The sequence below is a fragment of the Meriones unguiculatus genome, chromosome 3 (genome assembly GCF_030254825.1).
Source record: "Meriones unguiculatus strain TT.TT164.6M chromosome 3, Bangor_MerUng_6.1, whole genome shotgun sequence".
NCBI classification, from domain to species: domain Eukaryota; kingdom Metazoa; phylum Chordata; class Mammalia; order Rodentia; family Muridae; genus Meriones; species Meriones unguiculatus.
Window position 1 is genome coordinate 70460556 of NC_083351.1, and position 14592 is coordinate 70475147.

The 14592-nt window shown below is 40.8% G+C and overlaps 1 protein-coding gene across 1 annotated transcript in view; it reads right to left on the reverse strand.

Annotated features, from left to right (window-relative positions):
• Positions 1-2097: 2097 nt before the first annotated feature.
• Ift56 (intraflagellar transport 56) overlaps positions 2098-14592 on the reverse strand; it is an 85284-nt gene continuing 72789 nt past the window's right edge. The window contains exons 17-19 of the mRNA XM_060380164.1: positions 7733-7839; positions 4907-5040; positions 2098-3586 (exon numbers count right to left, since the gene is read on the reverse strand). Coding sequence (XP_060236147.1) covers positions 3475-3586; positions 4907-5040; positions 7733-7839 — 353 coding nt within the window. The 3' untranslated portion in view covers positions 2098-3474. The remainder of the gene's footprint in view (positions 3587-4906; positions 5041-7732; positions 7840-14592) is intronic.

The window sequence follows — 14592 nt, forward strand, 5'->3', positions numbered from 1 at the left end:
ATAGTGGAGTGATACAGTCCCTTGGATGTCTGCTGTCTGTGCTGTACACATGCCAAGATCCTGGCACCTTTCTGCATGTTGATTTTGGGGACCGATTCTGACTGCTTCTCCCAAGTGATGGAGAGAGATCTCGTTTACAGTCTAGAAATATCACCATTGCTTGCTTGCTTGTTTGTTTTTAGATTTATTTATTATTATACAGTATACAGCCTACATGCCAAAAGGGGGCACCAGATCTCATTACAGGTGGTTGTGAGCCACCACGTGGTTGCTGGGAATTGAACTCAGGACCTCTGGAGGAACAGCCAGTGCTCTTAACCTCTGAGCCATCTCTCCGGCACCCCTACTGCCTTTTATTTTCTTCTTTTCCTTATCTCTCCCAGCACCTCCCCCCCCCAACATATACACACACATACCCTTTTTTCACTTTGTAGCAAAGGATGGCCTTGAAATCCTAATCTTCCTGTCTCTGCCTCCTAAGTGCTGGGAATCTATATGAGCCACCATAATCAGCCCCATTGCCTTTTTAAAAAAATATTAGTTTATTCATGTATTTTATGTATATGCACACCAGAAGAAGAAATCTGATCCCATTACAGATAGCTGAGATCCACCATGTGGTTGCTGGGAATTGAACTCAGCACCTCTGGAAGAACAATCAAGTGCTCTTAACCACTGAGCCATCTTTTCAGGCCATCCCAATGCCTTAAAAAAAAAAAGATTTATTTTTAATCACGCGTATGCCTTTGTGTCTACATTGGGTAGGTACACATGAGATTTGTTGCCAGAGAGTGTGTTGGGTCTTCTGGAGCTGAAATTCAGGCAGTGAAAGTGCCTGTGGTGGGTGCGGGGCCTGAACTTGGGTCCTCTACAAGCAGTGTGTGCTCTTCACTGCCCAGCCATTTTTAGAGCCACCATTGCCTTCTTGCTGTTCTCACTATTTTGTTTCTGCCAATGACATCAACCACTTGACTACGTTATGTGTACTTCTGTTGGGCTGACTTTCTTTTAGGCCCAGATTGCACATATCTTGGCATTTTTAAATTGTGACAAATGCAATACAAAAATTAGAAACTAGAACGCATGAGGTCAGATCTCATGAGGTCCTTGCTCTAGTAGTTATGTGTTCAGTTATTTTTTTGTTTTAATTTTGTTTCATTTTGTTTTTCCAGGCAGGGTTTCTCTGTGTAGTCTTGGCTTCCCTGGACCCCTTTGTCGCTGGCCTCAAGTTCATAGAGATTTGCCTGCCTCTGCCTCCTCAAGTACTGGGATTATACCACCACACCTGGCTCATATGTTCAGTTATTTAATCAGACAGTAGTTGAACACATGTTCTGTGTGAAGCAGTGTACAATGTCTGGCCATACAAGTTCAGAATAGACTGCAATAAGCAAAACACCAAACCCAGTGATTCAGTTAAGAATCACTGGGTTCACTGTGAAAAGGCTTCTCTGGCATTATCTCCTTTTTCGTAAGAAGTAACTCGTGCAGTCTAAACTCTAGACTAGGAAAGGGAGATGACAGTTTATCGAACACTGTACTTATGTGGAACAGCATCATGACGAGAACCAAATAAGAGGGTTAGGCGGATGGCTCAGTCAGCACAGTCTGCATGCAGAAGGACCTGAGTTCAGATCCTCAGCACCTATGTAAGAAGCCAATTACGGTGGCACGTACCTGTCATCACAGCACTCAGGGAGGCAGAGACAGGAGGATCCTAGAGCCATGCTGGCCAGCCAGTCTTGCCCAGTGAGCAAGTCCAGCTTCAGTGAGAGACCCAGTTTCAAAAAGCCCTCTACTGAGGGCTAGAATACGGCTCAGTAGTTAAGAGCAAATTCTCTCGCAGAAGACTATAGTTTAGTTCCCAGTACTCATGTCAGGCAGCTCACAACTGCTTGTAAGTTGAGCTCCAAGGGATTTTCTGACCTTCATGGGCACCTGCAATCATGTGCACATATCCAAATACAAACATACAGTGAAAAGTACATATAGTGAAAAATATTTTAAAAATATAAGGTGGAAAGAGATAAGACATTCAACCTGACCTCTGACCTCCCCATGTGTGAACACACCTGCGTAAACATGAACACACTTGGAAAGAACCAAAAAATAAAGTTTAATTTAGAAATAGTACAGTGCTATATAATTCTTTTGCAGTATAAAAATAATTGTAAAAGCTTTTTTTCCATTTGTAAGTATATACTACAGATTTTAAAAAGTACATTGATGCTCTAGATTGTACATATTACACATTCCACAGCCTGGGGCCTTCTTCTCCCTTGGGCTTATCTGTGAGAGAACACAAGAAGCCTGAAACCTTGCCAAGACAATCAGAAGCATTATACCTCCTAACAGAATTGCATGTGCTTCTCTTTAAGTAGCCTTCATGTTTCTGTCTCATTCTTGTAGATTAAAAACTTTTAACAAAGGAATCTAAAATTCTGTTGTTGGGGGAAGACATCCTTTCCTCAAGACAGGAAAATGTTATAGAGACCACTGAGTAGTCAACTCAAACCACCTCACTGGGAAGTACACCAGCGTAAATGAGTGTCTTTCAGGAATGAGGATCTGAATAGCAGTTCGCTAGAAGATGCCAACAGCTCCCAGGAGAGTACGTAAAACAGAGTAAGTTTCACAAGAATGAGGCCAGCCTGGTCTACAGAATGAGTTCCAAAACAGCCAGGAATGCACAGAGAAACCCTATCTTGAAAAAAATACTAAAACCAAAACAAATGTGCATATGTATCATGAAATCTTCCCAGCCCTGTGTTGAAAACTGATGCTTTCAGCAGATATATGAAGAAGCTTGTCCTGGCTTTGTTTCTTAAAATACAAGGGAGCAGCAACTCTGAGATTTGTACACCCTCAGAGATGCCAAGTTTTTTCTTTTACTTTTTAAAAACCTACAGTACTCAACCTGTCTCATTCTAACAAGTGCAATGAGCAGCAATTCACTTACTGAGTGATCCCATAAGCGTACTGTCTACTAATAACTGCAGTTTGGTAGAGGGTCTCATGGCCATCCTCAATCACACAGCTCGGAAGCCTCTCCCCAGGACTCAGAGCTGTATTCTTCACGGATGGGCTAATGTACAAGCTGACAGAAGACGATCAAATGATGCAATTCTTTAGTACATAGGTACTTGTCATTGCAGCTAGGAGAAAATGTCCTGAACTGCTAACAGAGAAAGAAAAACAAGACTATTACCTATTCTTAAAAGCCAGTAAATTATGAATATTTTGAGTGATTCTGGAAGGAAGGCACCAGGGAAGTTCAAAGTCCTTTCACCATAGATTACCAGGGAGGTCTGTGCCGCCGTTGGCTCAGTCCACACATACCAGCACTCTTCTTGACGCTCTAAGGGCAAGGAAGTAAATGTCAATCAAACAGGATCCTGGGTCACATACTCAAGTACGGAAAACAGTACCAACTTGATGTGAGAGAAAGCTGGTCCCTGGCCTGGGCTCGGCTGTTTAGATGGGCACTCTGTTCTCCTTGGCCCATTTCTTCATGATCCTGATGATATACTCCACTTGGGTGTTTCCTGTGCTTCTCAGTAAGTGCAGCACTTCTCGGAGGGTCTCTCTGAGGAAAGGTTAAAGAACAAACTGTCTCAAGTGAGAAGGAAAACTGTCAACCTCATGACATTGTAGTACATCCCAGTGAGGCATTTGTTTTAATGGATGCTCCACTGAGCATAAGATTACAAAACTGCTAGTTTTCTAAACCTTAGCAATGAGCGGTTTTAACAGATTTACTCAAAAGGGGTTCAAATATACTAATAAAATAGATGAGAATAGCAGTAAGGACTGAAATTTGGTGAATACCCAGCATTTACACTTTAACTAATTAAAACATGTTTTAACTTAACTCATTTCATGTATGCATGCGTGCGTCCCTTTCTGTGTGTCTGTAGGAGTAAGTTCCTACATGTACACAGGTGCCTGAGGAGGACAGAAGAGAACAGAACTCTGGCAACTGTGTGGGTATGTTCCTTGTAGTCTTGTTTTCTATTCCTTTTCACTCTGAGGAACTTCCTGCAGCTGACTAAGAGCTTTTAGTTAGGATTGTGAGTGGACACAAGGCAGGAAGTAAATTTTGATAATTTGCTTGCAAAGTTATATTTTCTGTCCATATGCATTAAGCAATAATATAGTGCATGGAGTTATTTTTAGAACACTGAATTAATGAATTAGTTTTAGCCCAGGTTGGCTTTGCTAGCTCACAATTCTGCTTCAAGATTCCAAGTGCTTGGAATTAATTTTTAAGCATTTTAGTTTTTATTAATATAGAACTACAAGTCTCTTAGTTTTATATAATCAAATACCTTAGCATTTCCTGGAACATAAGAAGGTAGAAGCAAAAAAAGAATTATCAACCATGTTTACTCCATTCCTATTTTCTTGAAGCCTAAATTAGAGAGAAGGAAAAGCCAGTAGGCAGAGAAGAGAGAGGAACTGGAATTGTGAATGGCATTTGTTTATGGAAATGACTGTTCACCTGGAGCCAGAGGTATACCATGCCCTGGGTTTGGAGACTCTAGTATATTTAGAGTCCCAGTATGTATGACTTAGGGCCATTTGACTCCATAAAATAAGACATTTCTGAAAGAAAATGATTATACAATGTTAACATCTCAATTTCTCTTTTTTAAAGATTTATTTATTTTATTATGTATATAATGTTCTGCCTGCATGTACCCCTCAACACCAGAAGAGGACACCAATTTTCATTATAGATGGTTGTGAGCCACCATGTGGTTTCTGGGAACTGAACTCAGGACCTCTGGAAGAGCAAACAGTGCTCTTAATCTCTGAGCCATCTCTCCAGCCCCCCATTTTCTCTATCTTTAAGATTTCACCAGAGTGCACAAACAGAGGTGACTCTGTCCACTTCTTTACTTACTTGGGCTCTCTCCCAGCTAAAATCATCTGGAAAATGCCCACACAGGCACCCCTTTTGCCTTCCCAGTACTCAGGGTTGGGGTCCAGCCTCTCTAGGACATCAAAAGCTTTGGCTGAATAGTAGAACTGGCCCATCTGCACAAAAGAAAGCATGGTGGTAATATTGACTTTAGTCAAGAGGTGGGACAGAATGAAACATAGGAAGTGCATAACAGAATGGGGATGAAGCAAATGCGCGCGCGCGCGCGCGCACACACACACACACACACACACACACACACACACACAGATTTTGAGGTAGCAACTTAGGTACTTTTCAATCCCTAGCTAAAGCAGGAGAACCAGAGGTTAGGCGCACAGGTTCATTGAAAGCCACATGTCCTTACTGTCAGTGATAGAACCTTTTGTCTACACACGGTTGAACATTGATGCTGCCTCCAAGACATTGTTTCTTCTATTTCCATTCCACTATTGTGGAAAACTGATGGCTGTCTTGATTAGGTATTTTTCTTTCTTTTTTTCTATCTACATGCAAATGTCTTTTTTTTCTTTTTTCTTCTTTTTTTTTTCCCTTCAGTTTTTCGAGATAGGGTTTCTCTGTATAGCCCTGGCTGACCATGGATGGATCCTAAGGCTCCAAACTGCTGGGTGCTCCTCTTCACCCTGCGGATTTCGTCACTCGGCCAGCCTACTTCTCAGCCACTGACAGCGTGCCTTCATGTTTACACTGCACTCTCAGCTTTACACTGCACAGGAAAATTGCAAACTTCCAGGCATGGTGGCACATACCTGTGATCCCAGCAATCAGAGATTCATAAGCAGGTGAATCTCTTTGTGTCTGAGGCCAGCCTGGTCTACAGTGCAAGACCTGGAGAGCCAAGGCTACACAGAGAAACACTGTCTCAAAAATCGCAAGAGTTCAGAAAGAACTAGAAAGAGTGAGCTTATAAGCCTCAGAGGCTGAAAACATTCTAGGCCTAGATTAGACTGCATGAAGAATAGAAGCTTCCAGGACTAGGCTGAGGTTAGTAGACAGAGGCAGTAAGTGTCCAAGATGACAAGCACTTCAGGCAAATAAAAAAGTTTCTTTTACAGTAGGGGTGTTTGCCATATGCATGTCTGTGGACACTGTGGATGTCTGGTGCCCGTGAATGCCAGAAGCATCAAATCCTGAGACTGACGTTACAGATGGCTGTGAACCACATATGGTTTCTGAAAAGCAGACCTGGGTCCCTGGAAGAGCAGCAAGTATGCCTCAGTGCAGAGCCACCTCTCCAGCCAACAGGACCTCCAGTTTTATTTTTAAATGATTACAGATCCATAGCACAATGTCACCTGTACCTGTCACAATCAATGGTTGCAGCTTCTATAACTATAGTAAAAAATACCAAAATCAGGACGTCTCTGTAGGCACTGCTGAGACGACAGTCCTGAGCAGAGTTCCAGTCCTCCCCTATCACCATCCGCAACTCCATCAGCAGAGGTCCCTTGTTCTCAACCGACAGCCCTAGCACCTGGAAGCCACTAATTGTTCTTGGTAATGTTGTCACTGATAATGTTGTAATTTCAAGACTTTTTTATGTTATAAAACACAAAACTGATTTTTTTTTTAAACTCAGCACAATGTTCTTGATATTCCTTATAAATTTGGAGGGATTCCCTCATCAAAATTTGATTTGGATGTTAAGACTGATGATGCTCCCCAAATAAGGAAAACGAAAATGTTTCCTATCTGTGTATTGAGATCACCAAATTTTAAATAATTAATTAAATTAATTAATTTTTTTCCCCTGAGACAGGATTTCTCTATGTAGAACTGTCTTGGAACTCACTGTGTAGACCAGGCTGGCTTCAAACTCACAAAGATTTGCCTCCCTCTGCCTCCCTGGTGCTGAGATTAAGGGTGTGCACCACCATCATCACCCAGCTCAATTATTGTTTTTGTTTTTCTTTTTTTCCTGAAACACGGTTTTTCTGTGTAGCCTTGGCTATCCTGGAACTAGTTCTATACCCCAGGCTGGCCGCAAACTCAGAGATCCACCTGCCTATGCCTCCTAAGTACCAAGTGGTAGTGTGTGCCACCACTGCCCAGCAAGTTTTAAATAATTTATTTATTTATGGTGACATTGAGCATGGTAGACAAACACTCTACCACTCACCCATAGTCCCAGCTTTACAACTAAGGGAGGGAGGGACAGACCGAGACTGAGAAAGCAGGAAGAGGTGTGCATGTGACTGCCCACATGCCACAGTGCCCATAGCAAGATCAGAGGACAACTGTCAGGAGATGGTTCTCTCCTTCAGACCTCACATCAGGTGTCTTGGTGGCAGGCTTGCCTTTACACGATAAGTCATCTTGCTAGCCCCTAACCTCACTGTTTTGAGCATTTCATTTTTCTTTTTCTTTGAAACAGGTTCTTGAAATTTGTATATAGCCCAGGCTGCCTCCACTTCCCAAGTGCTGAGACGAGAAGCATGTGCCACCAAGCCTAGCTAATCAGTAGGCTGATGGTGAGGCCTAACCTGTCTTCAGGTGACATGCTTCTCAAATTTCAGAACCAAATTTCTGTCCATCAGCTGAATGTTTCTATGCAAACAGTAGCTGAGACTTCATGGCCTTGGAAGTCTGAAGCTTTCTAAATCACTGTTTATATGCAGATGAGACTCTGAAATGTTAAACCATCCCTGAGTTCACATAATTCATAAAAGGATGACATTTCTGATGTCATGGTGCAATCTTACCAATAGCTAGTCAGTCTCTAGAATATTCAGCTTATGCCATGTGATGCTGATCCTCACTTTTCCCTTTCCTGCCACCCAAACTCACCTTGTAACAGTCATTGGCAATGAGCTGTAAGAGGCTGAAGGACTCGCTGGAGGTTTCCATCTTGAGATAAAGTTCCCAAGCTAGCCTTGGTTTCTTATTCATGATGTCTACAAAAAACAAAACAAACAAACAAAAGAACCCAATTGTGTTATAATTTACGACAGTGCCTGAAGATAATGCCTAAGCTGTTCTTCAACTCCAGCCTCCAGTCTCTCAAGTGATGGGAATACAGGACTACTCTACCATTCCTAGCTTAGGTATTTTTAAACTTAATTTATATTTATGTGTGTGGTCTTGGAGGCAAGAGGACACTGGAGCCTCTGCAGCCAGAGTAGCAGGAGGTCATGAGCTCGGGGGCTGAATTCTGCCCTCTGAAAGGTCAACAGGCTCTCTTACCACGGAGCTGGGAGCCGTCAGTCACCTCAGCTCCCAGGCTCAGGCTGCACACTTGCTGTTCTAGGGACCTGAATTTCTGCCCCTCAGATTCAAAAAGGGGCTGAAATACCGCGGAGAGCCTGCAATGCTGCCATCTAACTAGCTCCTTACCAGAATGAGACCAAACCTGAAATATTTAAAATTTCTATAATTATTTTTAGACTGAGTTGATTTCTCAAAGTTCCCACTTTGCTAAAGAACATGGCCATTACTCATTCAATCTTGCTCACAGTTTCACCTCACAGAATCTGTTAGCCAAGTGTCATGGTCCATGCTTGCAATTCCAGCTTTTGGGAGACAAATTAATGGGATCATGAGTTTAAGGCCAGCCTGGGATATAGAATGAGACTGCCTGAAAATACTACTAGCACCACCAAGAAGAAGAATAGGTAAAATGCTAAGTGCTAAATGCTAAAATGTTCTGTGACTATAAAAACATATTGAAAAGTTTTTAATTAAATTTTTATTTTTTATATTAATTACAGTTTATTCACTTTGTATCCCAGCTGTAGCCCTCTCCCGCATTCCCTCCCAATCCCACTCTCCCTCCCTCATCTCTTTCCTGCCTCTCTCCAAATACACTGATAGGGGAGGTCCTCCTCCCCTTCTATCTGACCCTAGCTTATCAGGTCTCATTAGGACTGGCTGCATTATCCTCCTTTGTGGCCTGGCAAGGCTGCTCCCCGTCAAAGAATAACTTTAAAAGGTTTGTGTATGTGTGTGTTGTGTGTTGGGAATGAGAAGCATGTGCCAGGGTGCATGTATGATGACCAGTTCTCTTCCACCTTTATGTGGTTTCCTTGAGACAAGTGATTGTCTACTGAGGCATCTCAGTGGCCCTGGTGCATATTTTAAATCTGACTGGATGGTAACAATGTCTATGCAAGGGATTATATAAACTCAGGTCTGACAGTTGTACTCGGATGAAGCACCATAAATAGATTCTGAATCCCCACCTTAGTTCTCTTTCCTTTACTTCTCTGCTTCCCCTATTTAAAATCTATTTTCAACTCAGTGGGCCACCTCTGCTGTACCCTGTTTTTATTATTTTGTTTGTTTGCTTATTTATTTTCTTTCTTTTTTTTTTTTTTTTTTTTGAGACAGGGTTTCTCTGTACTCTTGGCTGTCTTAGAACTTGCTCTTAGACCAGGCTGGCCTTGATCCACAGAGATCAGCCTGCCTCTGCCTTCCAAATGTTGGTATTAACAGTGTAGGCTAACATTGTTGGCTTATTTTTTATTATTTATAACCCACAGAATTAACTAACCTGGGCTCACAAAGGCTCACAGAGACTGAACCAAAAACCAGGGGCTTGCATGGGTCTGATTTAGTTGTCATAAGGCTGTTCCTGACTCTTTTGCCTGCTTTGGGGCTCTTCCTACTGGGTTGCCTCATCCAGACTTAATATGAGGGAAGGTGCCTAGTCTCATTGCAACTTTAATATGCCATGTTTGGTTGCTATCCCTGGGAGGCCTGCCCCTTTCTGAAGGGACATAGTGGAGTGGAATGAGGCGGGGTGGGGGAAGGGGATGGTGGAGAGGAGAACTTGTGGGGGGGGCTGGTTGGTTGGGATGTAATATAGAAGAGAAGAATACACTGAAAAGATTATTTTTTATTCCTGGAACTGGAGTTATAAGCCCGTGGGAACCACCTGACATGGATGCTGGGATCAATCTCATCCTCTGGAAGAGCAGTGAACACACCTGACTACCAAACCACCTCTCTAGTCCAGATTAGCTATTCAAACAAAAACTAAAACAACAAAAAACACAAAAAGATTTCACTCTGTAGCCCTGGATAGCCTAGAACTCAATATATAGATTAGAAGAGCTTTGAACTCACGATGACCTACCTTCTTCTGTCTCTCAACCAGCTTTCTTTCCTTCCTTCCTTTCTTTTTTCCTTCCTTCTTTCTTTTTCTTTCTTCCTCCTTCCCTCCCTCTGTTCCTTCCTTTTTCTTCCTTTCTTTTCCTTCTTTCTTTCTTTCTTTCTTTCTTTCTTTCTTTCTTTCTTTCTTTCTTTCTTTCTCTGCTGTATCTCAGACTGACCACAAACTTATCATGTAGTCAAAACTCACCATGGAGCCAAGCATGGCCTTGAACATCAGACTTTTTGATTTCCCTTTAAGTAATGCTGGGCTTTTGGTTTTATTTGTTTTCATATCTGTTTAATTTTTTAAAATTAGCATTCTCAAAGAACATAAGTGTAGCTATAATTATGGGTCTGACGGTCTCAGCTTTCTGAATGCTAGTATTGTTTTAGGTTATCCGACAGGATTCCATTCTCCCTTCAGCTGGAGATGCTTATCACCTCTCTTTGTTTTTATTGTCCACCCTTTGTATTTACTTTTTCCTCTTACATCTTTTTCTGTTGCTCAGACCAATTATTAGTCTTATGCAGTTTATTTCCCTACTGTCCCTACCATTAATAACTGGTATCTTGGCACACAATGTACTATTCTTGTTCATTTACTCCACTGAAACTATTGGAGTGGAAGAGGCAGTTGCTTTTAACACACTTGCTGTATTTTTGTGGCAGGCATATGCACAGGTTAGAGTTGTTTCTTCAGTTAATATTCGACTCTTAGCACAGAGCTAGATAATGGCCTAGTGCTCAGAGCATGTGGTCTGAGGGCTTAGTCACTGAGCTACACTCTAGGACCAGAAGAAAAGAAACAACATCTCAACTCCACAACAACCTACAACCTCTTGAACATGGAAAATACTTCCATGGAAACAATACAAGTAAATAAAAAACAAAATCCAACAGAAAACAAAATCCCAGGTGTGCAAATCCCAATGCAGAGCTGGGTACGGTGGTATATGCCTTTCATCCCAGCACTTGGGAGGTGGAGGCTTGTGGACTCTGTAAATTACAGGACAGAGTCTATCCTATAGTGACCACCTGGTCTATACAGTGAGTTCCAAGACAGCCAGAGCCACATAGTGAGACTGTGCCTCAAAAGAACAAAACAACAAAAATCAAAAGTCTCAATGCAGGAACATAAACACTCTGAAATACAACTACTCTAAAAATAATTTCACAGTAATGGAGTCCAGTGAGAGCGAAAGCAAATTAGGTGAGATCCTAGATAAAGAATTCAAAAGAATAAATATGAGAACATTTATTGAAATTAAAGAGGATATGAATAATCATCTGAGTGAAATCAAAGAAAACAAATAGCTGAATAAAGAAATCAGCTGTCTGTATTCCCAGTTCCAAGAGATCTAATGCCCTCTTCTGGCGTCTTCAGGCACTGCATTCACAGACTGTATACACAAATACACATAAAAAGAAAAAAGACTAAAAAAAAAAAAAAGACCTAAATTGTTGAAAAAAATTAAATGAATTTGAATATATAAAAAGGAATTCATAAGAATAAACATGGTGAAACAACTTAAAACTTTGTAAGTTAAAATTTCAGTAAGTTATACAAAAATTCAGTGGAAAGCCCAAGTCCTGATACTGTCTTTCATAGGACTCAGGGAGAAAGTAGATGAATGTAGCTAATCTTGGTTATCATCTTGACTGTATAGAATCAACTAAAACACAAGATTCTGAGCATGACTGTGAGGGGTTTTCTTAAATGGATTATTTGAAGCCAGAAGCCTCACATTAAATGTTGGCCACACCTTCAGGTAGCAACCTATATAAAAGCACTTGAAAAAGGAAGCTTTTGCTTTTTACCTGCTCGTCCTCCCTCTCACTGACAAGTTTATCTGTCCTACTGCTGATCCTTGCCTGTATTAGAACCAATGTATTTGGGATTCCAAAGATCAGCAGCTCCCTAGGAACCCTCTAGGCTTCCAGTGCCAGCTTGGGAGAATGCTGAGATATTCAGCTCAGGCATGGAGCCATTACCAGATTTCAGCTTTTCCACGATGAGAGGAATCACTGTTGGACTACATGGGCCTTAGCTTTTAAGGCAGTATAGCAAATCAGACATATGACATAGGTGTGTGTTCTATGTGTGTAAGTGTGCGTACATCCTCTCAGTTCTGTTCTGTTAAGAGAACCATGATTAATGCAGTGAACATTCATGTATCAATAAAAATAAAGTATTAATGGAAGATGAAAAAATGAGATATACGGGACATAATTAAAAGACTTAATACATCATTCATGGGCATAAAACAGAGAGACATTGAAGACAAAGAAAGAGACATATATTCAATATGATCACAGTAAGAAAGTGTGAAAAATCTAGGGAAAGAGATGTCCATCTAGGAAGCTTTTAAAAGAAGACAGGACCAGAAAAGAACCTCTAAGTCATAGTTAAAACACTAAACATAGCCCAAAGAAACACCAGAAGCTTCAAGGGAGAAGCATGAAGTCACATGTAAAGACAATTCCATCAAACAGGAGGAAATTCTGCAACAGAAATTCTAATAGTAAAAAAATTCATGGAATGACATATTTCAAAATATCAAAGGCAATAATTGCCAACCCAGAGTACTGTATTTAGCAAAGCTATGCTTATAACTGAAAAAAGAAAAATTTGCCATGATAAATACAAACTGAAGGAATTTATGTTCACTAAAGTAAAACTATAGAAGAAGGTGGAAGGCATCAAATATACTGAAAACAACAACAACAACAACAACAACAAAACAACAAAAAACATACATGCCCGCGAGGACATACGAAAGAACAAATCACAGTAGAATGGTATATAAGCAAACAGCAAACACTATGCTAAGAGCTGGAGAGATGGCTCAGAGGTTAAAAGTACTGCCTGTTCTTCCAAAAAGGTCCTGAGTTCAGTTCCCAGCAACCACATGGTAGTTCACAACCATCTGTAATGAGATATGCTCTCTTCTGGCCTGCAGGCATACATGCAGGCAGAGTACTGCATAAATAAGTAAATACATCTTAAAAAATTATGCCAAATGGGGAAAACTCAAAGACTTTCCATTAAAACCAGCAAGGTTATTAGATGTCCATTTTCTCCACTCTTTAAAACCTTTTAATTTATTAAAACTTTCTCCACTCTTATTTAATATAGTCCTTGAGGTCTTAGCTAGAGCAATAAAACAATAGAAACAAATAAGAGAATAGTAATAAGAAATGAGTAGTCACATTACCGCCACTTGCAGATGGTATGATCTTATATATCAGAAACCCTAAAAATTTTATCAGAAAACTTTTTAGGCTGATTAACACTTTCTACAAAGTATCACCATACAAAAATCAACTTGAAAACAAAAAACAGCAGCTTTTCTATATATCAATAACAAACTTTCCAAGAAATAAATCAGGGAAACAACCCCATTTATAATAGCTTTAAAGACAACACAACAACAATTGGGAATAAACCTAACCAAGAAACCTACAAGAGACCAATACAATGAAATTTTAAGCAGTAAAGAAAAAAAAAAAAACACTAGAAAAATCAAAGAGCCCCTATGGTCCTGAGTCAGCCAAACAAAAATAGCTTTATTACCAAAAACAATATATAGATTCAAGGCAATTGCCACAAAAATTCCAATGACAGTCCTCACAGAAACAGAAAAAAAATGCTAAAATTCACATGTAAATACAAAAGGGTACCTGCACAAAAGCACACATATAACTCAATGGAATAGAATAATGGACCCATAATTAAATCTGTATACTGTTATGGCCATTTGAGTTTGACAAAGGTGTCAAAATATAAAATTGGGGAAAATAGAGCCTTTTCAACAAATGATGCTGGCGGAAGTGGATATCCACATAAGGGAGAATGAAATTAGATCCCTATCTCTTACTCTACTTAAAAATATGGATCAAAGACCTTAACCTAAGACCTGAAACTCTAAAACTGTTAGAAGAAAACACAGGGAAAACACTCCAAGATGTAGGCATAGGCAAGGTCTTCTCAAAAGCACTCCAATAGCTTAGCAACTGAGGCCGAGGCCTAACAAATGGGATTTCATGAATTACAAGGTCTCTCTGCGGCCTAGGACACATCTGAGTCGAGAAAGCCTCCAGAAAGCCAAAAATAATAGCCACACCCTATGGAGGGCTAACGTCCGTAAGATGCCAAAAGCTCCAAAAATAGCTTAGCTACACCCTATGGAGGGCTAACGTCCGTAAGATGCCAAAAGCTCCAAAAATAGCTTAGCTACACCCTATGGAGGGCTAACGTCCGTAAGATGCAAAAGCTCCAAAAATAGCTTAGCCACACCCTATGGAGGGCTAACGTCCGTAAGATGCCAAAAGCTCCAAAAATAGCTTAGCTACACCCTATGGAGGGCTAACGTCCGTAAGATGCCAAAAGCTCCAAAAATAGCTTAGCTACACCCTATGGAGGGCTAACGTCCGTAAGATGCAAAAGCTCCAAAATAATAGCTTAGCTACACCCTATGGAGGGCTAACGTCCGTAAGATGCCAAAAGCTCCAAAAATAGCTTAGCCACACCCTATGGAGGGCTAACGTCCGTAAGA